Raw genomic sequence first — 23,802 nt, 5'->3', positions numbered from 1 at the left:
AAAGAGAAAAGAAAAAGAAAAAGCAAAAGAAAGAGAAAGAGAAAAAGCAAAAGGAAAAGAAATGCAAAAGGAAAAGCAAAAGCAAAAGAAAAAGAAAGAAAAAGAAAAAGCGGAAAAGAAAAAGAAAGAGAAAAGAAAAAGAAAAAGCAAAAGAAAGACAAAAAGAAAGAGAAAGAGAAAAAGAAAGAAAAAGAGAAAAAGAAAGGGAAAGAGAAAAAGAAAAAGAAAGAGAAAAAGAGAAAGAGAAAGAGAAAAAGAAAAAGAAAATGAAAAACAAATAGAAATAGAAAAAGAAAAAAAAAAAGAAAAAGAAAAAGAAAAAGAAAAAGAAAAAGAAAAAAGAAAAAGAAAAAGATAAAGAAAAAGAAAAAGAAAAAGAAAAACAAAAACAAAGAGAAAAAGAAAAAGAAAACGAAAGAGAAAGAGAAAAACAAAAAGAAAGAGAAAAAGAAAGAGAAAGAGAAAAAGAACAGAGAAAGAGAAAAAGAAAGAAATAAAGAAAAAGAGAAAGAGAAAGAGAAAAAGAAAAAGAAAGAGAAAAAGAAAAAGAAAAAGAAAAAGAAAAAGAAAAAGAAAAAGAAAAAGAAAAAGAAAAAGAAAAAGAAAAAGAAAAAGAAAAAGAAAAAGAAAAAGAAAAAGAAAGAGAAAAAGAAAAAGAAAAAGAAAAAGAAAAAGAAAAAGAAAAAGAAAAAGAAAAAGAAAGAGAAAAAGAAAGAGAAAAACGAAAAAGCAACAGAAAAAGAAAAAGAAAAAAACAAAAGTAAGACAAAAAGAAAGAGAAAGAGAAAAAAGAGAAAAAGAAAACAGATCGAGAAAGAGAAAAAGAAAGATGAAAAGAAAGAGAATAAGAAAAAGATAATAAAGAGAAAGATAGAGAGAAAAGAAAGAGAAAGAGAAAAAGAAAGGGAAAGAGAAAAAGAAAGAGAAAGAGAAAAGGAAAGAGAAAAGAAAATGGAAAAGAAAGAGAAAGAGAAAGAGAAAGAGAAAGAGAAAGAGAAAGAGAAAGAGAAAGAGAAAGAGAAAGAGAAAGAGAAAGAGAAAGAGAAAATAAAAAAGAAAGAGAAAAGAAAGAGAAAGAGAAAGAAAAAGAGAAAGAGAAAAAGAATAAGGGAGAAAGAGAAAGAGAAAGAGAAAGAGAAAGAGAAAGAGAAAGAGAAAGAGAAAGAGAAAGAGAAAGAGAAAGAGAAAGAGAAAGAAAGAGAAAGAGAAAAAGAATAAGAAAAAGAGGAAAAGAAAAAGAAAAAGAAAAAGAAAAAGAAAAAGAAAAAGAAAAAGAAAAAGAAAAAGAAAAAGAAAAAAAAAGAAAAAGAAAAAGAGAGGAAAAGAAAAAGAAAAAGAAAAAGAAAAAGAAAAAGAAAAAGAAAAAGAAAAAGAAAAAGAAAAAGAAAAAGAAAAAGAAAAAGAAAAAGAAAAAGAAAAAGAAAAAAAAAGAAAAAGAAAAAGAATAAAGAGAAAAAGAAAGAGAAAAAGAAAGAGAAAAAGAAAGAGAAAAAGAGAAAAAGCAACAGAAAAAGAAAAAGAAAAAGAAAAAGTAAGACAAAAAGAAAGAGAAAGGGAAAAAGAAAGAGAAAAAGAAAGAGAAAGAGAAAAAGAAAAAGAAAGAAAAAAGCCAGAGAAAAAGAAAAAGAAAAAGAAAAAGAAAAAGAAAAAGAAAAAGAAAAAGAAAAAGAAAAAGAAAAAGAAAAAGAAAAAGAAAAAGAAAAAGAAAAAGAAAAAGGAAAAGAAAAAGGAAAAGGAAAAGAAAGAAATGAGAAAAAAACACCAAAGCAATGCCCAAGCAGTTCTGCTTGCTTTTCTCTTTATTAACCAAAGCACATCAATTTTCCTCCATTCTGTAGTGTCTTTTCCAAATCCTGCAGGTCTTCAAAACTTTCAGGCTTTCAAATCGTCTGTACATTGTGGGTGGCCTGGAGAAGTTTAGGATGTGTTTTGCTCCGACTGCAGTTGGAATTGTATGCCAACCCTTGGCTGTTTCTTGGTGCTTTAACAAGTTGGTGAGCTTGCAGCCAGGTGCCTGGGCTGGGATCCACCGTGGGCAGTCGGCGCCGGTGCTGTGTTTCTGCAGCACAGGAGCAGGGCCATCCCTGGGCTGCACAGTTCTAATGGCAGTGAGGACTCCAGCTCCCCACCATGTCCAGTGGCTGAGCTCAGCTGCAGAGAGACAGGATAAAACCCTCTTTGTGACCTCTGGTGGTGTGGGAAAAGTGAAGGAAATTTTCCTCTGGGTTGAACAAGAAAGTCACAAAGTCTCTTTGGGCACCATCTGTTTCAGTGCCACCAGCAGAGCTGTTACTATGGTGGCAGGCACTTTCATGGAGACTCCAAGGCCTCTTTCCATTGTTATTGCTGTCTATTTTAGATGGATTCTGCTTCTGCATTTTTTAAAAGAGGAGAAAAAAAAAACTTGATGATTTTTGTTTTATGGCAGCTGTGCTTAAGGGACCAACAAGCACTGCAGAGATTATTTTCATGTAATAATCCTTGGAAATAGTATAGATAGAGCAAACCTCCCCTTCCAAATTGCCTGTCAGGTGTGTGTGAATCCTCAGAGAAACAAAACATGCTTTTGGTGATGTCGTTCCCACTGAGTAGGTCAGTCAATGAAATCAGCTGCCAAGGCAAGATCTGCTGAATGTTGGAAAAGCTGTGGCTGCATCGGGGTTTGGGTGTTTGGTTGGTGAAGGAAAGGCATCTCTGGGTCTCTGCCAGGGCAGAAACTGCCACTGAACCTGTGGGTTAAACAATGGGATCTGGGAGAGCAGTTACAGATGTGAAAGCAGCAGGTGGAGACTCGTGTTTCCTTTTCCCCAGCCTCAACTCATGATAGCCAGACGAGGGATACCAAAGCTGCTGCAGCCCAACCTGTTTTCACCTTGCCTGTGTGACTTCCTGAGCTGCTGCCTGCAGACAGACAAGGAGCAGCGCTGGTCTGCCAAGGAGCTCCTGCAGGTAAAATGCAAAGGGGCTGCAGGTGAAACAGGGTGCGAGGGATGGGCTCCTCCTCCACTGAAGTCCAAGGCATCAGATGAGCCCCCTTCCTCCTCACCTCCACTCTTGGTGCTCTTCAAATGAAAATGGCAAGGAGTCCTAGACTGGGCTGGGCTGGCAGGGCCCTGTAAAGGTCATCTGGTGCAAGTGTCCTGCAATGCGCAGGGACATCTTTAAAGAGATCAGGTTGCTCAGAGCCCCTTCTCACCTACCATGGAATGTTTGCCCCATCCCTGCCCAGGGATGGGGCACCTGCCATCTCTAAGGGCAACCTGTGTCAGGGTTGCATCATGTTCCAAGTAAACAAGATCTTCCTTAGACCTAATCTGACTCAATCCCCATTATATATTATAAATATTATCTCATGTCCTATTGCAACTGTTAAAAAAGGTGCCACCTACTTCCTGAGAATCCCCTTTGAAATACTGGAACATAGCAATGAAGTCTCCCTGGGGCCTGTTCTCCTCTAGGCTGAATAACTCCAGGTGTCTCAGCTTGTCCTCAGAAGAGACGTGCTCTGTCCTCTGATTGCTTCTGTTGCCCTGTTTTGTAATTTGGTGGGGTGCTCCATTTTATCCAATGGCAAAAGAATTGAAGTAGAGCAATGCAGGGTACAGAGACATGCAAAGGTGGTGCAGGAACCCAAGGAAGCCAGGCTGGCTGAGTGGTCAGAGATTTGGCTGTGGGCAGGAGGGGCTGTGGGGGGCTCACTGTGAGCCTCTGAGGGGCCCTGGTTGTGCCCCCAGCCCACCCTTCGAGGCTTCTGGGACGCAAACAGGGAGAGCTGAGAGGGACTTGTCCCAGCCCCATCTGCTGCCTGGCACGCTCAAGCAGACAGGAACTGCCCCAGGGTTACTGCCAGGTTGTGTGGCAGAGAGGGAAGTGCAGCAGCCAGTGCCACTGGGCTGTCCCTGCTGGGAAGGAAGGTGCCATCCAGCACAGGAGGGGCAGGGCATGGAAAGGTAGACACTGCTCTGTCTCCCTGTGGGAATCAGCCCAGTGCCTGTTGTTCAAAGACAAGGACCAATGTGAGGCTTTGGAGTTTCCTGAAAAGAAGAAACTCCAAGGACAGAAAGCACCATTTCTAGAGCACTGGCAGGGCAAAAATCCCAGCAAGATGAAGACACCTGGTTAAATGGATGAGTGGGAGTCTGGGCCAGGTTTGCCTGTGATGGCACGGTCCTGCACATAAAGAAGGAGGTGCAGATGGTCCATCTTTCTGGATCTTTCTAGGAGCCAGAGGAATCCTGTGAAGCACTGAGCTCGGAAAGTCATGGTTCATTGATTTTTGTTGATTTTCTTTTTTCCTTTGGGCAGCATCCATTTGTACGATTTGCTGAGCCTGTGTCCAGCCTGGTGCCACTGATTGTTTCAGTGAAGAAGAGGAAGGACCAAAGAAACTGAAAATCACATCAGGACCATTTACTTCTCAACCGGCACAGGGCGGGATTGTAGGTTCGGACAAGGGTTAGGGTTAGGGTTAGAGTTGGGGTTAGGGTTAGGGTTGGGGTTAGGGTTAGGGTCAGGGTCAGGGTTAGGGTTAGGACTAGAGTTAGGACGAGGGTTAGGACTAGGATTAAGGTTCAGGTTAGGGTTTAGGACTAGGCTTCGGTTTTGGTTATGAGTGTCTAATAGGCCTGCTGAGTAGGATTAGAAATTAATAAAGTTTCTGAAACCAAAACTCTCCCTGAAATTTCCTTCCTTCTCACTCTCTGAATAAGCTCTTGATTTCCTTGTAAATTTTCTTTTGTTTCTTAAAGGTGGAAGTCACCCATACAGTGTCTTTGGTATGGTGTCAAACTGGGGAATGCTCATCCTCATTTATGCTCTCCAGACCATGCTGCTTTTGGAATGTAACCCACTGGCTGGAAGGAGGCCCTTGGAGCTGCAGGAGGCAGCAGCCGGGCCCTGGGTGCCTCTTCCTGGCAGCGGGCAAATCCTCCGCTCTCAGACCCCAGGTGGCAGCTGGCTGCTCCCGAGGGGAAGCGTAGCCGTGCTGGGCACAGCCCAGACTGGAGGCATTGGCCGTCTGGAGTCTGCCCAGGAGCAGAGAAAGGCCAGGGGCAGCCCAGGACCGCTGGCCTGGCTGAGGATTCCTACTCTGCTGCCGGCTGCCCTGTGACTCCTGGCAAAGGGCAGCAGTGTGTGCAGCACTCTGGGCAGCGGCGCAGGGAGCCGGGCTGCTGGGCAGGCTGGAGCACAGGGCAGCGTCCTTCAGGCACGGCACTTCTGCCAGGGCAACCCAGGCCAGCCTGAGGCACTGACAGCTTGGCAGCTCCCATCTGCAGGAGCCACTGCCTCCCACAGCTCTGCCAGGAAGCACCTGCAGGCCTGCAGTTCTGCCCTGAGCCACAGCAAAGGTGTGAAATGCAGAGTGCTCTGCAGAAATATTCAGACCCACCAGGCCAGCCTGCTTTGTGCTCTCTGGAGCACAGCAAGCACTGTGCAGTGCCGCTCTGAGCTGCTGGGAGAGAGGGAATCTGGGATGTGCCTGCAGGTTGTACTTGAGTAGTGAACTGATTTGGAAAAGAGCAGAATAATTTCAGCAGGCAATCTGTGTTTTCCTGATTAATTTCTGAAAGAAAGTCACCATGTGTTGCACACAGGTAGGGGTATTAGAAAAGAAAGGCCTTATAAAATCAGGCCTTGGCTCTGCTCAATTACCAGCTGGCCTGTTACGTCTTCTATGTGCAGCTAGCTAACTTCCCATGTGAAAAATCGTAAGAATGAGTGCAGTTAAAACAGTAAGCTGTTGTGGTTAGAAAACAGTTTGCATCTGTAATAAACAAGAAATCTGACCCATGAGAGTCCACAGAGGAAAAATGGAAACACCTGAGTAACAGAGAAAGTCTTAGCACATACACACAAAAACACCTTCTAAGCAATGAATTGTGTAGCAAGGAAACTACCAGACAGTTGGAATTGAACATGAGGGCTGTGAAAACCGCATAAAAATGTGTTATATGAATAAAGAATTGGCTTTCCCTGCATGAAGAAACTGAGTCCCAGCTGCTTTATTGACACAGCAATGTGGCTCTTCACTCAGCAAGAGCATTTATAGGGTGTATTGATGAAACGCTTGTGTTTGATTCCCAGAAAAGGAAGGAGAGGCATTAATTTTAACAAATAGGGCTTAGTCTTGTGAATTTCTTTAGTTTTAACAGGCAGTGCTGAACCCTGTATTCCCCCATTGCAGTGATTAATGTGTGCAAGTGGCTATCTTAGCCTTGAGAATAAAGAGAGAGGTACTGCTAAGAAGGCAGCTGGAATGCATTGAAAGGGAAGAAAGTGTTTTTAGGAGTCTCTTGACTAGCAGAGGCAAATTTGAAGATTGAAATATTTCCTAAATGACTGTGTCAGGAGCAGGAGTCGTGTTGGAGTGTCAGAACCCAGGACATCCCTCTGGGTGCCCTGGATAGCTCGAGCCCTGGCAGGGGGCTCAGAGATCCTGTCAGGAAGCCAAAGACACTTGGGATTTTGATCTTAAGCCATGGAGCAAATTAACAACCTTGTATGAAGAATCCCAAGTCACAGAAGTTGAAGTAGCATAATAGTAGTTGTCACAGGGTGAAAAGTAGAATTTTGGGATTTTTAGAACAGGGGTTTGGAATCCCAAGATGGAGGAATTTGGCCATTCCCTGTCCTTCTTCTTTCTCCTTCCTAACATCCATGTTCTGGGTGATGCTGGCACTTTTGGATTGGTTTAGAGTAGAAGTAGACAGTCTAACATAGGTGATAGGTATTGGAAAATAACTGTGAATAAAGTACATGTAGATTTTAGTATCAAGAGATAGCACTGCCTCAGGGCAGGGCAGCATGCCCTTGACAGACCTGCAGATCAGACCTCTGTGAATCTGAGAAGAAATATTTTAGACATTAGATAATGAACAATCTTGTGAATCAGAGCCAAAGAATTCCGACTCTTCCTTCAACCATTGGGCTGGGAAAAAGGGACACTTGGATCATCCTGACAGCAGGAAACCCAAGATCCGAGGTCCTGCCATATTTGATCCATGTTTGAGCAGGTTGACAAGACAATGAAGAAAAGTGTATTGTTTAAAGGGGAGAACTTGGCCCTTGAAAGAGAAAGAATGTATTGGTCAGTGGGTGGGCAGTTCAGCTTTGAAAGGGGAGCAATGCATCATGGAGCCCTTGTTGGCAGGGAGCCATGGAGTATGGTGAGCCATGGTGGCCTCATCTCACACGCCGGCCGTGTGTGAGCTGATGCTGTAACTGGGAAAATCCCACTCCTGAGCAGGAGATAGAAGGCCTGGTTCTGGGGTGGAGGGATGAGAAGGATGAGATGCACACCGTTTTGATCCAGGGGATGTCCTGGAAGTGCACTGCCTACCTGTGCCTCCTACCGAGCACCACGCTCCAGCTCCTTCTCCTGCCCAGCGGATGTTTGGGAATCCAGGGGTTGGTATGTATTATTTGCCACTGCAACTAATGGAATAAATTTGCTTTGCAAGTCCAGTTGTCTTTTAGTTATTTTGTGCATGGGTCTCCTCCTGAACCTGTGGCAACAACCACCAGGGACCTACAGGACACTCCTACTCTGATGGCAATAAATTCTGAGAAGAGGTTTAAATATGTCAAATAATTTGGAGTAATGTTTAGCCTGTGAGTTTCAGCAAAGTATTGACTATTTCTTAGTTCCATGGGTACAAACTAGTAAGTCAGATTGCTGGGTGTACATGTGTTAGGGAAGTGATTCCCTACACACCCAGCACTGAAACAAAGTATTGCTTTCTTTCTAACCCTGAGCTGGCAGCAGGGATCAAGCCCTGCTTGGTAACCTTTCATTTGGGCAACTTCTGTTAGCAGGTAAGAAAGGTCCAAATGAAACTTATTCCAGCTGTTTCCCTCTGGTTTCTCTTCTTAGGCTCCAGAGCTCTTTGCTGCAGGTGTCCTGGGTGTGTGCAGAGCAGAGGAGCCCCACAGAGCCCTTGGTTTCCCACAAGTTGTCCTGCCTTGTTCCCAGGTGTGCCCAGCTGTGGCAGGAGGAAGAGCCCGCAGCGCAGAGGGCACCGTGCCCTGCCCATCCGGGGCTCCCTGGCACAGAGCAGCAGCAGCGCCAGCGCCGTTCAACCCGCTCCTGCCTTGCCTTCCCCTGGCACACAGAAGCCTCTGGAAATCAGCACCTCCAGTCACGTTCCCAGCTTGGAGCAGCTGCTGCTGCTGGGCAGATGCTGCCAGTGTGAGTGCTTCCAAAGGGGACTAAAGGCAGAGATGTACATGCACAGGAGCCCTGGGCATGTCCGATAAACGTGCAAATATATGGGGAGATTTGTTAGCAATTATTTCAGCTGTTCTGCCAACAGTGGCTTCTCTCCTGGCTCTGTGTGTTACAGATGAGTAATGTAATGGTTTGCTCTCACAATTAAGAGGTTGATATGATGTGGATGTAAAAATGTAAAGTGATGTTATCGTAATATATCCTCCCATTGTCCTCTTTCCCCTCCCCTTGTAATAACCTTTGTATTCAAGGCATTTGGGAGGGCTGGCTTGTGACCAGGAGGTGGGGTCTAAAACATCTGACCTCCAATCAAGATGTAAGAAAGTAATCTCCAGCAATGGATAGCAGAGAAAGAGTTGACTGACCAAACTTTTGGAGGGGCTAAAGCTATCAAAGGCAGAGTATGTCTTTTGTAGATGAGGATGTGGCTGCAAGTCACAGAGACTGTCAGTGCTGAACATTTTTCCTTGTTCAGTCCTTTGTTAAGGTTTAATAAACCTTTAAAATGTTCAAAGTGAGAGTCGTTTCTCACATGTGCAATGCTGTGGGCCATTTTCTCGATCTGGTTTCCTTTGCTTGGGTCCCATCTCAGTGCTCACTTGGGCTACAGGCTGTAGGTGCTTGGGACACTCTTGGAGTTGCTCTTGGATCCCTTGAACAACGGGGTTTGGCCCAAGAGGGCAATTTGTGCTGCTGTGTGACAGAGGAGAACTTCCCAGGCTATTTTGTGTTTGCTGTGGGGAAGGTTGGTTATTGCTTTGCATAAAGTCACAGACCAGCATGGAGCGTTTGCTTTGTGATGTCAGGGCATGGTTGCCACGTCACAGTGGTGACATGAGAAGGTTGCCTTGGTGCACGGAAGGCCTCAGTGTCAGAGCAGCCCTAGGGCTTGCTCAGAGCAGGAGCACCCTGCGCCTTGAGGCATTTGTCAGTGGGCAGCTGCACACTGACAGGAGCCTTGTTTGTTCTAGTGTTGGAGCACAGCGTGCAAACTTGCACAGCAGTGCTACAATGATTCAGCAGCTTGCTGCTGCAGTGGTTACTGTTTATGGCGTTACTTATTCCGGCTATTTTCTGACTCACCTGGCACGTAAGTAGAGATTTCCCCTCTACTTAGGTTAGGGTGTAACATAACCTAGCTTTTGTATGTCTTCCTGCTCCTTCTTAGTGACTGAGCTGATTTAGAAACAGAAAGAGCATTAGGATGCCACTGGTTTAATAAAGCTCCTGTCAATTTGTTCAGCTAAAAAGGGGGTGTCTGTAGCCACAGGGGCAGCATTGCCAGGGAACCTGCAGGGGTTCCCTTCCGTCCACGGGAGAGTCTGTGGCAACAGGGTCTGTCATTTCCTCAGTTTGCTGGGACAAGCAAGACAGCTTTGAAAATGTAGACTGGGAGAACTTCTCAGAAGGCCTTCTAAAAATTCAGTTCTTCCCAGTTGCAGTTGTTCCCAGAATTCAGGGAAAGCTTCTTTCTCTCTAAATTTGGTCATGAAAGAATTTGATTGTCTAACTTGACCCTTTACCTAGTGCTAAAAGAGTGATTCCCTTTGCAATGAAGTGCAAACTCCAAACCAGTGAGTGTCTCCTCCTGAACCCTGCAGCTGCTGCTGTGCTGTTTCACAATAGAACTGCCAAAGCTCAGAGGAATTTTGGGGAAGCTTTACTGGGCAACTGTTTACAGCAAGTTAATGAGAATTAGTGGATGCAACTGATTTTTTTTAAAAAAAGCACCTGAAGGAGAGGATTTTAGAAGCTATTTTATGTGTTTACTAGAACAGGAATATTGAGTGTTAAAGAAGAATTTGTATTTTCTTGATCGTGTTTGTATTTTTTTGCTGACTAAAGAGGTTGAAGTGTAGCAACAAGCATGAACATTGTCCTGATCTCTTGGTGGCTGCGTGAATGAAATGTGTCTCCTGGAGAGATGTTGTGAAAGGGAAAATAAGCTCTGTTTGGCTTGACCTCTTGTGTGGGATTCACCAGGCCAGGAACTTTTCTCACAGCATCTGATTCATTTTCCCTGCCCACTACAGGTCACATAAAACATGTATTCAGCGGAGCAGATCGTGAGGTGAGTGAGAAAGGAAGATTTCATGTTCTTCCTATTCAAAAATTTGGGAGCGAGCTGTCACCTTGGCTAGACACAGAAGAGTATAGAGGGCCAGCAAGGACGGCCAAAAGAAAATCCAGAGAGAAAAGCCCAAAGAAAATAAAAAATAATTCCCATGACTTAAAAAAAAAAAAAAAGTGGATATTTCCTAATTTCAACCTCAGAAATCTGAAGAAGGGGAACTGAAGAATTTCCATAGATGCCCATATGACAGTGCTCAGCACAAGGGCTGTTGCCCTGCCAAACCTGCCCTCAGTGCATCCAAGTGCTTTAGACACTGGAGTGGCTCACTTGCATCCTGGGGCTTGTAGGTGTTTTTGGTATGCCAGGAGGAGAAGCCCTGTTCTTTTTGTCTTTCTCCAGCCAACAAGGGGGCTTCTTTACAACATCTCCTCTCCTTTTCCAGCACTGGATGGGGACTGTGATCCAGTTGTAGTTTTCCCTGTCTGCAGCAGCAATAGCAATGGCGTTGCTGGCTCTTTCCTACTTGTCCATTTCTGAGCTTGCAAGAAATATAAGCTCTGTTTTGCAGAGACAACATTGCTTGCTGATAGCAGCCAGGAAGGAATATCAAATTCATAGCCATATAGTGTTGAATTGGCCCATTTTAATGGGGTTGGAGACACTGAGAATGCCATTGCTAACACAGTTGACGAGTTCTCCTTAGAAGCTGTGGTTGTAAATGCCAGGAGAAATGAGGTTAGAAATGGTAGGTAACTGGCTGTCCCTCATGCTTCTCTCTTGCCACAGGTGACAAATGCAACAGCCATCTCCCCCCTGGCTCCCTCTGCTCCTGGAGAAGAAGCCAAAGAGGAGCAAAGGGAGCAAGATGACCACGAGACTCCAGCCGTGGTCACAGCCCAGCCTGATCATCCCAAGAGAGTAAGTGCCAGTTGTGGTTGCTGCTGTCCTTAGTGCAAGGCAGAGGTGCAAGCTGCTGAGCAGCCAGCACTTGCTGTTGCTGGCCGAGGAGGCTGAGTGCTGGAGTCCTGCAGGACGTAGCCAATTCCTGCAGGCAGTGCCAGCTGGAAATTGGCCTTTGCCCTGTCATGTCGAGGCACCAAAGAGCTGGGGGCTCCGGGTGGGCTTTTGGCTGCCTGGCTGAGTGCAGCTCTATGTCTGGGCTTCTGCAGTGCATTGGCCAAGGGCACAGGTGGTTGAGCCGCTGGTCATAGGGCTTTATTTGTTTGTTTGTTTTTCCTGAGTGGAAAGGTGTATTTGGCTTGTGGAAGAGTTCTGCATTTTTCTTGAGGAGTTCTTTACTCGTACAAATTATTTTGGCCCAGCTGCCTTTTGCCTTCTGATAAGCTGCAAGGAGATGATTGTGCTGCCCGTGAAGCTGTGGGGGGCCATTCTTGTCCCCTGTGGCCAAGGAAAAGAAGCACTTAGTTGCGAAGCCTTCTGGTGAGGCAAAAGGCAGAATGGGCGAGTTTCTGTGGGTCCTTTTAGTGGTGAAGTCTGCAGCTTTGGAAAGTGCCTTGGAGCCTGGAGTGGGGGTGAAGCTGCAAGTCCTTGAGTGCTGTCTTGTGTCGCTCAGAACAGGAAGGACATGTTGAAATGTTGGATGCAGTATTTGCAGTCAGATGGGCAGCTTTGTGTCTAGGGAGCTGCATGGGCCAAAAGGAGCCAGGGCTGCTGCCGGTGCAGAGCAGCTGAGCAAGAGCCAGCCTGTGGCCAGGTGGCCAAGAAGGCCAAGGGCATGGTGGGCTGTGTGAGCAGCAGAGGGGCAGCAGGAGCAGGGCAGTGAGCGCCGGCCTGTGCTGGGCAGCGCTGCGGCCGCAGCTGCAGTGAGTGCTGTGTGCAGTTGTGGGCCCTGTGAAGCAGCAAGTCCTTGAGGGGCTGGAGCGTGTGAACAGAAGGAGACGGGAGCTGGGCAAAGGTGTGGAGCATAAGGCCAGGGAGGAGGTGCTGAGGGAGCTTTAGTCTGCACAAAGGGAGGCTGGTGAGGGACATTCAGATTTTGCTCACTCAATCAAAATATTTTAGCCACTTTTGGAATTTACTTCTTTTCCCTTTATTTAAATTGTTAATTTTTCTTTTCTTGGAGGATGAGGCTTGTTCATTTTCTTTTTTTTTCCCTACCACGCTACTTTTCCTCATTATTTTCTGCCCTTTTACAGTACTTGTAGTGGGTCAGCTAGAATTTTAATTTCCAATGTGTCACTTCTGGAGAATTAAGTCGTTTTTCATGAGCTTGGTGCCAATGGATCTGTTGTGGTTCCAGGCCAGCCAGTATGGCATTAGAGATCACTTTCATGTTATCAATGTCTGTTCCTTTTTGCAGCTCAGGGAATCAGAGTGTGTTTTGTTTGGGAATTGAGCAGGATATCAATGGCCTTTCATTCCAACTGGTCCTCAGAGATCAGAGGAGCAGGGAGGGGCTGTGCTTAATTTCTGATTACAGCAAATTTAGCAGTGTCATTGTGGTAGACACCAAGAGAAGAACTTTCTCCAGCACAGATGCACACAGTGCAGTTCCCAGTGCAATCTCTGGGTCAGACGAATTTCCATAAGGACCTACACAGTCCAGGTTCCCCAGGAATGTGGTTTCTTGAAGCAATAGAACACCATTATCAGGATTGTTGCTGACTGGGGGCACTGGCTACCAAGTGTTGATGTGTGTAACAACAGAGAGGACAGTAATAACAGATTATAGTAGTGAGATATCTCTCTTTCTCTCTCTCTCTCTATCTCTATCTCTGTCTATGTAACATTAAATAACTGAATCTTCCCATCTCTAGTCCAAGGATGTCGGAGGTGCAAAGCTCACCTAAAGCATCCCTTTCAGGAGAGGATTAGTGACATATTCTGTTGACCAATTCCGAGCAGGCAGAGAGGTTTCCCCCTCCAAACATGGTGGTTTTTCCCCTCAGATCTGTTTTCCTCCTCTGGTCTTTTCTGCCCTGAAGTCCCCACTTAATTCTTCAAATTTCTGTCTGTCCTAGAGAGGTGGAACAATTCCATGGTTCAGTGGTGTTTGGTGATTCTGCTCATACATGCATTACATGACACACGGTTTCCTTCACTGGCATCCCCAGGGGTGTGTAAGTGCATTTGTTAATGGGGCCTTATGAGAGTCTCTGTTACTGCTGGTCAGAATTCTCAGCTGACAAAAGAGGGAGAAGAAACACCTTGGTCCTCTTCCATATAACTGAGGTGACCATAGAGGCTCTTTGACATCCATCAGAGGATCTTTGCAGGCATCCTTATCTCCTGAATGACAGGATTTCTAACAAGAGTGTAGATGTCAGAAAGGCAGGAATGCTGGTGCAGGCCTGAGGAGAACGTGAACTGCAGAAGTGTCTCTCCCAAGGGCTGAGCTCAGCCAGGAAGCCACCTGCAGAGCCAGGATGGAGCTGTGGGACAGGGCTGGGTGTCAGTCACTACTGAAAGACAAAGAGGACATGGCAGGAGCAGAGGGAGGCCCTCACCAGAGCCTTGAGGAATGCCACACCTTCCCTGTCAGCTGCCTGACAGGCTGTTGGAGCTTCAGTGCCAGATGGCCCCTGATTGTAGTGCCAGGCTCACTTTGGAATCTGTGCCTCCCCTCGGGCAGGGAATGACCCAGGAGAGCAGCAGCACAGAGCTTTGGGAATGTGTGAGCCCATCAGCCTTTGAGTCTTGTCTCACAAATATCATATGGCAAGTCAAAAGCCATCTTCTCTTGCTTTCTGTGCAGGTCCTTGTAGAGAAAAAGCAGGAGCAGATTGCTTTATCAGAGATGCCATGCCAGGCTCAGGGAGAGCTGTTCCCAGCCCGAGAGCAGGAAGAGCAGCTCAGGCAGCAGGTGGAAGAGCCACAGCAGAATGGCCAGGTAAGCCTGACTGGCCAGGTCACAGAGGGAAGGGCAGGAAGAGGAACATAAAACAGAGCTCTTGGGCCTAAGGAGGCCAGGAGTCCCACAGGCACTGAAAGCACAGTGCCTTGGAATCTGCAGAGATCAGCACTGGGACAGGAGGGTTGCATTGGAAGCAGAGGTGGGTAGGGAAGCAGAAAGAAGTGGCTGAATAGATGTGCTTTTGAGGCTGCAAGAGGAAAAAGCTGATCCTGATGGCAGCTCCCAGTCACTTGCTGTGCATTTGTATGTACAGAACATCAAGTCAGAGCCCCAAGCAGAGCTGCCCGAAGCTCAGAGTTCCATCATAGCAGTGAAGAGGAGGAAGAAGGAAGACATGAGAAGAATTCGAGAGGAGATTCATCTCCACCAGCACAGGAGCGATCAACAAAACCAGGTACGTGGAAGAGTGGCAGCCACTCCACTCATTAAACAGCGTGTTTATTCTTGTTTACAGACCATCAAGGAAGATGTGCAGGCAGAGCTGCAGGAATCTGAGGAGAGGGACAAGGCAAGGGAGAAGAGGCTGGAGGAAGAAATGAAAATCATCAGAGAGAAACTTAACCGGCTCCCTCGGGCTCTGAAAAAGCAAGTGAGTAAAGGAGGGACAGCCACTGCAGACACCTCGCAAGAAATAAAAACTCCATTTTGCAGAGACAATGTTGCTTGCTGATAGCAGCCAAGGAGGCAAATCAAATGTGTAGCTATATAGTGTTCTGTTGAATTGGACGACTTTAATGGGGTTGGAGTGACTGAGAATCCCACTGCTAACACAGTTGATGAGTTCTTCTTACAAGATGTGGTTGTAAATGCCAGGAGAAATGAGTTTAGGAATGCAGGGTAATGGCCTGTCCCTCATGCTTCTCTCTTGCCACAGGAGACAAAAACAAAAGCCATCTCTCCCCTGGCTCCCTCTGCTCCTGGAGAAGAAGCCAAAAAGGAGCAAAGGGAGCAAGATGACCACGAGACTCCAGCCGTGGTCACAGCCCAGCCTGATCATCCCAAGAGAGTAAGTGCCAGTTGTGGGTGGCACTGTCTTTAGGGCAAGGCAGAGGTGCAAGTTGCTGAGCAGCCAGCACTTGCTGTTGCTGGCCGAGGAGGCGGAGTGCTGGAGTCTTGCAGGACGTAGCCATTTTGTGCAGGCAGTGCCAGCTGGAAATTGGCCTTTGGCCTGTCATGTTGAGGCACCGAAGAGCTGGGGGCTCTGGGTGGGCTTTTGGCTGCCTGGCTGAGTGCAGCTCTATGTCTGGGCTTCTGCAGTGCATTGGCCAAGGGCACAGCTGGTGGTGCTGGCAGTCCCAGGGTTTTGTTCCTTTGATTTTCCCTCGTGGAAAGGTGTGTTTGGCTTGTGGAAGTGTTCTGCAGTTTTCTTGAGCAGTTCTTCACTTATACAGCCTCTTTTGGCCCAGATCTCTGTTGGCTTTTGCTAAGCTGCAAGGAGATGAGTGTGCTGTGCGTGAAGCTGTGGGGGGCCATTCTTGTGCCGTGTGGCCAAGGAAAGGAAGCGCGTAGTTGCGAAGGCTTCTTGTGAGGCAAAAGGCAGAAGCGGGGAGTTTCTGTGGCTTCCTTCCAAAGTCTGCAGCTTTGGCAAGTGCACTGGAGCCTGGAGTGGGGGTGAAGCTGCAAGTCCTTGAGTGCTGTCTTGCGTTGTAGAGAAGAGGAAGGAGATGTTGAAATGGAGGATGCAGTATTTGAAGTCAGATGGGCAAGAGTGTGTCTGGCGAGCTGCGTGGGCCAAAAGGAAGCAGGGCTGATGGTGGTAAAGAGCAGCTGCACGTGAAGCAGCGTGTGGGCAGGCGCCAAGGGCATGGTGGGCTGTGTGAGCAGCAGAGGGGCAGCAGGAGCAGGGCAGTGAGCGTCGGGCTGTGCTGGGCAGCGCTGAGGCCGCAGCTGCAGTGAGTGCTGTGTGCAGTTGTGGGCCCCTGTGAAACAGCAAGTCCTTGAGGGGCTGGAGCGTGTGCACAGAAGGAGATGGGAGGTAGGCAAGGGTGTGGAGCATAAGGCCAGGGAGGAGGTGCTGAGGGAGCTTTAGCCTGGAAAAGGGGAGTCTCGTGAGGAACCTTCAGCTTTTCCTCAATGCTTCCAAATATTTTAGTAACTTTCAGGTGTGACTTTTTGCCTTTTTTTTATTTTAATTTCTTTTTTTTTTTAATTGCTTGTAGTACGAGTCTTGTCCCATTTTCTTTTTCTCCCATCTAAGGCACTTTTCCTCATTATTTCTTGCTCTTTCATTGTACTGGGACTGTGTCTGCTAGAATTCTGATTTCCTCGGTGTCACTTTTGGAGAATGAAATGTTTTTGCTTGTCACGTCATCCTTCGGTGCAGGCACCTTGGTGCAGAAGAAGCTTTTGTTCTTCCAGGGTAGACAGTATGGCATTACAGACCAGTTTGAGCTTATCAGTGCCTGTTCCTTTTTTCAGCCCAGTGAATCAGTGTGTGTTGTTTTTGGGAATTTAGCATGACATCAATGCCTTTGCATTCCAGTTGGTCCTCAGAAATCAGAGGAGCTGGGAGTGGCTGGGCTTTATGTCTTATTACAGCCACATTAGAATTGTCAGTGTGGTCGTGTCCAAGAGAAGAACTTGCTCCAGCACAGATGCACAGGGAATGCAGCTCCCAGTGCAATGCTGTGGATCAGATCACTTTCCATAAGGACTTACACACTCCAGATTCCCCAAGAATGTGGTTTATTGAAGCAACACAACAGCAATCTCAGGATTGCTGCTGACCAGGGCACTGGCTACCAAGTGTTGATGTGTGCAGCAACAGAGAGGACAGTAAAGAGAGATTATATCAGTGAGATCTATATGTCTATGTTTCTGTCTGTCTATCTCTATCTATGTAACATTTACATAACTGAATTTTCCCAGCTCTGGCACAAAGGATTTGGAGGTGCAAAGCTCACCTAAAGCATCCCTTTCAGGAGAGGGCTAGAGACATGTTCTCTTGACCAATTCCGAGCAGGCAGAGATGTTTCCCCCTCCAGATACGGTGGTTTTTTTCCCCTCAGAGCTGTTTTCCTCCTCTGGCCTATTCTGCCCTGAAGTCCCCACTTAATTCTTTAAATTTCTGCTTGTCCGAGAGAGGTGGAACAATTCCATGGTTCAATGGTGTTTGGTGACTCTGCTCATACATGCATTACATGACACACAGTTTCCTTCACTGGCATCCCCAGGGGTGTGTAAGTGCATTTGTTAATGGGGCCTTATGAGAGTCTCTGTTACTGCTGGTCAGAATTCTCAGCTGACAAAAGAGGGAGAAGAAACACCTTGGTCCTCTTCCATATAACTGAGGTGACCATAGAGGCTCTGTGACATCCATCAGAGGATCTTTGCACGTGTACTTATCTCCTGAATGACCAGGATTTCTAACAAGAGTGTAGATGTCAGAAAGGCAGGAATGCTGGTGCAGGCCTGAGGAGAACGTGAACTGCAGAAGTGTCTCTCCCAAGGGCTGAGCTCAGCCAGGAAGCCACCTGCAGAGCCAGGATGGAGCTGTGGGACAGGGCTGGGTGTCAGTCACTACTGAAAGACAAAGAGGACATGGCAGGAGCAGAGGGAGGCCCTCACCAGAGCCTTGAGGAATGCCACACCTTCCCTGTCAGCTGCCTGACAGGCTGTTGGAGCTTCAGTGCCAGATGGCCCCTGATTGTAGTGCCAGGCTCACTTTGGAATCTGTGCCTCCCCTCGGGCAGGGAATGACCCAGGAGAGCAGCAGCACAGAGCTTTGGGAATGTGTGAGCCCATCAGCCTTTGAGTCTTGTCTCACAAATATCATATGGCAAGTCAAAACCCATCTTCTCTTGCTTTCTGTGCAGGTCCTTGTAGAGAAAAAGCAGGAGCAGATTGCTTTATCAGAGATGCCATGCCAGGCTCAGGGAGAGCTGTTCCCAGCCCGAGAGCAGGAAGAGCAGCTCAGGCAGCAGGTGGAAGAGCCACAGCAGAATGGCCAGGTAAGCCTGACTGGCCAGGTCACAGAGGGAAGGGCAGGAAGAGGAACATAAAACAGAGCTCTTGGGCCTAAGGAGGCCAGGAGTCCCACAGGCACTGAAAGCACAGAGCCTTGGAATCTGCAGAGATCAGCACTGGGACACGAGGTTTGCAATGGAAGCAGAGGTGGGTAGGGAAGCAGAAAGAAGTGGCTGCATAGATGTGCTTTTGAGGCTGCAAGAGGAAAAAGCTGATCCTGATGGCAGCTCCCAGTCACTTGCTGTGCATTTGTATGTACAGAACATCAAGGCAGACCACAAGCAGAGCTGCCCGAAGCTCAGAGTGCCATCATGGCAGTGAAGAGGAGGAACAAAGATGAGATGAGAAGAATTCAAGAGGAGATGAATCTCCATCAGCACACGAATGATCAACAAAACCAGAAATAGTGGCAGCCACTCCACTCATGGGACATCCTCTCTCTTGTTCTCTACAGAACATTTACAAACAGATGCCGGCAGAGCTGCAGGAAACTGAGGCTAGGAACAAGGCAAGGAAGAAGAGGCCAGAAGAAATTCTTGAAATCATCATAAAGAAATTTAAACCCATCCTTCAGGAGAAAATGGCTCTAGATGCGAAAGTGAGTGAAATAGCAATAGCCCCTGCAGTCACCAAACTGGTGCTTCCTGCCATTCTTGCCTTTCCTCTGCCCAGCAGGGGAGGGATGGGGTGATGCCTCTTAAATGCCACCCTGCTGAGGCCTCTATCACAGCTGCTCTGAAGGACACTTCCTGGTCTGCTGAATCTCAGATGTTGACTTGGACAGTGGGATTAGTCCTTTTTACATCTTGCTCAGAAGTCATCCAAAAAAAGTCCTGGTGACTTCTTCCAGGTCCCCTTGTTTCTTGAGGTTTTTGCAGGTGTACATGATCACTCAGATAGATTTGGAATACAAGCCACAGGCTATCTGTATCCCTTGTGAATCTGCTCCTGTCCTGTTCTTTCCCTTTCCTCACAGTGGATGACTCCTGGCTGACAGGGACAAGCTGTAGTCTCTGACTGCTTTGTTCTGTTTGACTTGAGGTGCATGTGTTGACATCCTACCTGGAAGCCTTTGAAGAGTTCCAGCAAATGACAGGAGACCAAGAGACCCAAGACTGGAGTGAGGCCCAGGAACCAAACCAACCAGAGATGCTGCAGGATAAGCACATCCCCAGGATGGTGCAGGAAAAGACAAATCAAGAGCAGGTGGTAAAAACATTAGAATGAGGAGCTGCAATGTGTCTGCACCCTAAGAGGGGGAAAGGAGTCCTTGGGAGGATGTAGAGCGGTCATTGTTTCAGTCATCCTTCAGAACATGAAACTGGCCATGAACTCGAGTTAAACCAGCCTTTGGTTTTGACCATTTGGTTTCACAAGCGGACAGCCAAACCAATCCAGTTGAAGAGCTCTGCATGTGGCTGACAGCAGCTCTCCTAAGGGCTTGCATTTGAAATGGGATCTCAGGGCAATCTCTGCCAGCCACTTTCCTGACACAAATTCATTTCTTGTCTCAGATCTGCAGTGACCTTCTCACTGAAGCAGCTGCTGCAGCAGCAGCAGCAGCAGCACCATCCCAAGGAGCCTTTGCTCTCCAGCCGGAGAAGTGGAGCTGGGGCACTTGGTTCACCTCCTGTGCTGACCCAGCTGCCGCTCAGCAACAGCGGATCGAGGATGACTCCCTGCAGCAATGGAGTACGTCTGCTGTCTTTCTTGTCTGAGCAACAGTGTATTGTGTGCACGTGTCAGCACAGCTGTACCAAAGGGTCCTCCTCAGTTTGGTGTCACAAGGACATTTAGAACTGCCCTCAGGAAGTGCTGGCAGTGCTCTGAGGCAGCGAGAGAGCGCCTGGCTGTTCCTGCTGCCTCTGAGGGCACCTTAGACTGGGCTTCCCTCTGGGCTGAAGGCAGAAGCAGGGATTGTTCCTGCATCAGCAGAAGGCTGTGACTGCTTGAGTGACTAGCCATGGGCAGAAGCCCAGCTCACATCAGTCTCTAGGAAAACACATCAAGTCCTTTGTGATTCTGCAGCACAAGGCATTTAACCTGCTCCTTGCCCACAACAGCTGCCAGTGCTGTGCTCTCAGATAAGACCTGGTGGGGCTGAGAGCAGAGCCCAGTGGATTCTGGGTCTGCCATCACCTGTTGGGACAAGAAGGGCATTGATCTGCACCTCGCTGTGTCTGATCTCAAAGCCCATCCTGTTGTGTCCTGAATGGGGGCAACAGCTTGTACGGGGCTCAGGCTGCCTGTGGCTTCTTCCCACTGCTTGTCAGTGCTCCTGCTTGGGCTTTGCCAGCCTTGTTGTGGTAGCTGCCCTGTCCCTGAGGGCTGGTGGGACTGCAGAGGCTGGAGCCTTCCTTAGCTGGGAGAGTCCTGCTGCTGCCCAGCACTGCAGCACGGAGCTGCCTGGGGCAGCAGCCCCTCGTCTGGGCCGGCTTCTGCATCGCACGGCCTGGCCTCAGGAGAGGGTCAGCATCTCCTCTGGCAGCTGTCTGTGTCACGCTGGCGCCTCAGGAGCACTGCTGTCCTCTCTGCCCGTGCCCGCCATGCCGAGTTGGGAAGATGGGGATGTGTGCAGTGCCCAGAGGGCGAGTGCAGTGGGAGCGACTGATCCGCGCTGTCAGGGTGAAGAGAAGCAGTGTGGTTCTTCACAGGGGCACAGGCCAGGGCGTTTTTGAGCTCAGCCTGCTCATAAAGGGTGAGGGTGCTGATGCTGAAAGTCCCATCGGGATTGGTTATAGCACGAGCTGCTCTGGTTTACAAACACAGAGGCATTCTTCTGGTAAACTGCTGCAAGGTGGAAAAGATGAGGACACTTGGCAATATTCCTGCTGTTCTGAAATTGGCATCTGTTCAGAGGAATTGATTCTAGATGTTAAGGTGCATTTAATCTTAGCAAGTAGGAAATCTTTTGTTGAACCTCAAAGTGCTTTTTCTCAAGCAAACAAAGGCACTATTAGTTCAAGGTCTCCTTAATGTTTGTAGATGACAAACTTTCTTGCCTTGGTATCTGTTTTCTTCTGGTCTCTGTCTCCTCTGAATCTGTCTCCCTGTGCTTCCCTGTGTGTCCACTGTCAAGAGGTCTCTCTCTTCAAAGGATGCTAGAAAATCAGTCTCTGTGCCAGCCACTTGTGCTGCAGAACATCTGCTTTCTTGTTGTTGTTCCTGTTCCTGTTCTTGTTAGCCATCTGTCCACAAAGGGAGGGCTCAGAGCCCCAGGCAGTGGGACTGCCTTTTGTATCCCCTAGAAAGCGGGATCTCTCTTTCAAGTGAGCATTTTGCATTTTGTTTCCCCCAGGGAGAATGGGGAAGATGGAAAATCTCATGATGAAATACACTAATCTGGAATATATTGGCAGAGGGTGAGTCCAAGCAATGTTAATTTTACAAAACTATGCACCAGGTTTTTTGCTGGTGGAATAGCTATCATGTGTGAATTCAGACAAGCTACCAACGTGTTCAGACACTGGGCTTAGATTGTCAGTGTTGATCAGAATTTGTAAATGTGGTCAGAAGGCATTGTCAAAGACATCTCCATGTTTCCAGCGTCCCGCAGATCTTAGGCATTTACAGCTGAGATCTCCTGTGTGGGTTGGCTTTCACTGCAAGATCTAAATGACTTCTCCTTTCTTTGCTGCTATTTTGTTTCTAGGACTTTTGGAGATGTTTGTAAAGCACTCGACACTGCCACAGGAGGAGAGGTAAATGTCAACAGCTGCCGCAGACTCTGCTGCACTCGAGGGCTTTGCCCTCTGCTGTGAGCTGTAGCTGGAGCTTTGGGTAGAGCTGTGCTGAAAAGGCACAAGAAGCACAGACTGGTGCCAGCCTGCAAAATACATTTGGGGCTTTGTCCTTCTCAGCTGCCAGAAGGAAGGCACGGAGGGCAGCAGTTCCTTTCAGAGAAGGACGCGCTCACTCGCTCTCCATGGCTAAAACAAAGGTGGTGCCTTAGAGCACCTCACTGCCCTTTGGGGCTACAGCTTCAGAGTCCTGAATTCTCATTTCTGGCTGCCAGCCAATCCATCTGAAAGTTCCTGGTAGTTCCTTAGCCACCTGCAGTGCTGCACTTGGGAGCTGCACGTAGGGAGAGATCTGCAAGGCGTCCCTAAAAGCCCTAAGCCCTGCCCATAGCCCAGGATGTATCCACAGAATATTAGCGCCTGGATTACTTCTTCTGAATCCCATCCAAAGCAGCAGAGAGTGTGGTCAGAGCTTTGTGGGTGATGGTTGAGACATAATTGTTACCAAATGGTCAAGGAAAAATGTCAGTGGCCCCACGTGTCCTGTAACTGGCCCCCAAGGCAGCAGAGACATGGGCTGTTGGGATGTCTGCTCCCATTAAAAAGTCTAATCACAAGGCAGTTTGGTGCAGTTTGGCTGAGTCATCCAAAATCACTTACTCCATGTGAGAAGTTGTTCTCATAAAACCAATTTTTACTGTTACTGATTTTCAACATCATTTTAGGTGGCCATAAAGAAAATAAATCTTCAAGAACTGATCAGAAGGAAAGTAACCTTTAAGGAACTCATGGTCATGAAAATTAATAAGCACCTAAACATTGTGAATTATTTAAAGAGGTGAGTGGTTGTTGTTTTATCCCTGCAGCGTTTGTTTACAGACTACATTTGTTTACAGTTAAAAACCCACTTTGGTCACCGGCAGAAAATAGAGCTGTTAATTATTGGTTAATTATTATTGCTCTATTATCTCCAGTGGATGGAAAGAGAGTGCATTTTGTCTGCATTAATTTACCCTGGCAAACACAGTTTGAAAATTTTTCAAAACATGGGTCAGCCCTACTTTACCAATTCAATACCCTGTACGTTCACTGACTCCACATTCTTTTGAGGCTCAATTTTTTCAAATTTTTCTCAGCACCTTTTAAGTTCTGATAAACCATCTATAGAGGATTTCCCTTGGATTGTTGTCCCTTTTCCATTGCTGTGCATGCCAGGAAGACTAGGTGTTTATTTCCAGAAATAGCATGTGTGACAGGTTTTTTATCTGGGCTTTTACTAAACTGCACTTTTTGCTTGCTGGCCATCTAAGCCATCTCCTTTTTCACAGCTGTGCCTTTCTCCTTGAGACTGCGCAGACTGTAAACAATGCACAGCCAAGAGGGAATGTCTATTCCTTTTATTCTGTCCTCATCACAAAGGCACCTGGAAACAACCCTTGTTGTTTCCAAAGAGCAACGAAGCCATGCATGTTTATCTCCATGCCCTTGTTTCCTTCTTTCAGCTACCTTCTGGGTGATGAACTCTGGCTGGTTATGGAGTACATGGATGGAGGTGCCCTGAGCGATGTCATCAATGAGACTCACATGTCTGAAAGAGAGATTGCAGCCGTCAGTCGGGAGGTCAGCAATACCATCTGTGCTGCCGAGGGCTTGGGCAGGATTGTCTGGGAAACAGGGGCTTGGAACTGGGGTGATTTCATGCATAATGCTTTGTTTGTGTGTTGCTGCTATGCTAGGGGCAAGCAAAAGCATCTCAAGTGAAATGCCTACCAGTGCCCCTGCACTCACTGTACTGTGTTTCCTCTACTCTTATCTCCTGCTGTTGTATGCTGGCTCTGTCTCATATTTGTATTTGCTGTTCCCCACCTTGCCTCTCTAAACCTTTACCTCGAGCCTGTCTGCACTGCATTTCTTGCCTGTA

At 47.2% G+C, this 23,802-nt stretch overlaps 2 protein-coding genes across 6 annotated transcripts in view; both read left to right on the top strand.

Moving 5' to 3' along the window:
• LOC135290017 (serine/threonine-protein kinase PAK 3-like) overlaps positions 1-23,802 on the top strand; it is a 40,149-nt gene that overhangs the window by 12,922 nt on the left and 3,425 nt on the right. For 2 of the 5 annotated variants that reach the window (XM_064403915.1, XM_064403916.1), the window contains exons 2-14: positions 10,261-10,298; positions 11,088-11,219; positions 14,017-14,151; positions 14,429-14,764; positions 15,050-15,181; positions 17,991-18,125; positions 18,596-18,739; positions 19,183-19,347; positions 19,656-19,833; positions 21,440-21,503; positions 21,794-21,842; positions 22,607-22,719; positions 23,384-23,501. In XM_064403915.1, coding sequence (XP_064259985.1) covers positions 10,261-10,298; positions 11,088-11,219; positions 14,017-14,151; positions 14,429-14,764; positions 15,050-15,181; positions 17,991-18,125; positions 18,596-18,739; positions 19,183-19,347; positions 19,656-19,833; positions 21,440-21,503; positions 21,794-21,842; positions 22,607-22,719; positions 23,384-23,501 — 1,739 coding nt within the window. Of the gene's footprint in view, positions 1-9,062; positions 9,318-10,260; positions 10,299-11,087; positions 11,220-14,016; positions 14,152-14,428; positions 14,765-15,049; positions 15,182-17,990; positions 18,126-18,595; positions 18,740-19,182; positions 19,348-19,655; positions 19,834-21,439; positions 21,504-21,793; positions 21,843-22,606; positions 22,720-23,383; positions 23,502-23,802 lie in introns of those variants that run through there. The other 3 variants (XM_064403917.1, XR_010352773.1, XM_064403918.1) reach the window with 3 other exon arrangements.
• Positions 331-1,535, top strand: LOC135290094 (uncharacterized; the record flags this gene model as incomplete). Its single annotated transcript, XM_064403996.1, is given in 2 exon segments — positions 331-760; positions 1,252-1,535. Coding segments are annotated over 2 exon segments (714 nt in total), but the record flags the coding sequence as incomplete, so codon positions are not given.

This window comes from Passer domesticus, chromosome Z (genome assembly GCF_036417665.1).
Source record: "Passer domesticus isolate bPasDom1 chromosome Z, bPasDom1.hap1, whole genome shotgun sequence".
NCBI lineage: Eukaryota > Metazoa > Chordata > Aves > Passeriformes > Passeridae > Passer > Passer domesticus.
This window is presented reverse-complemented; position numbering and strand designations above follow the sequence as displayed.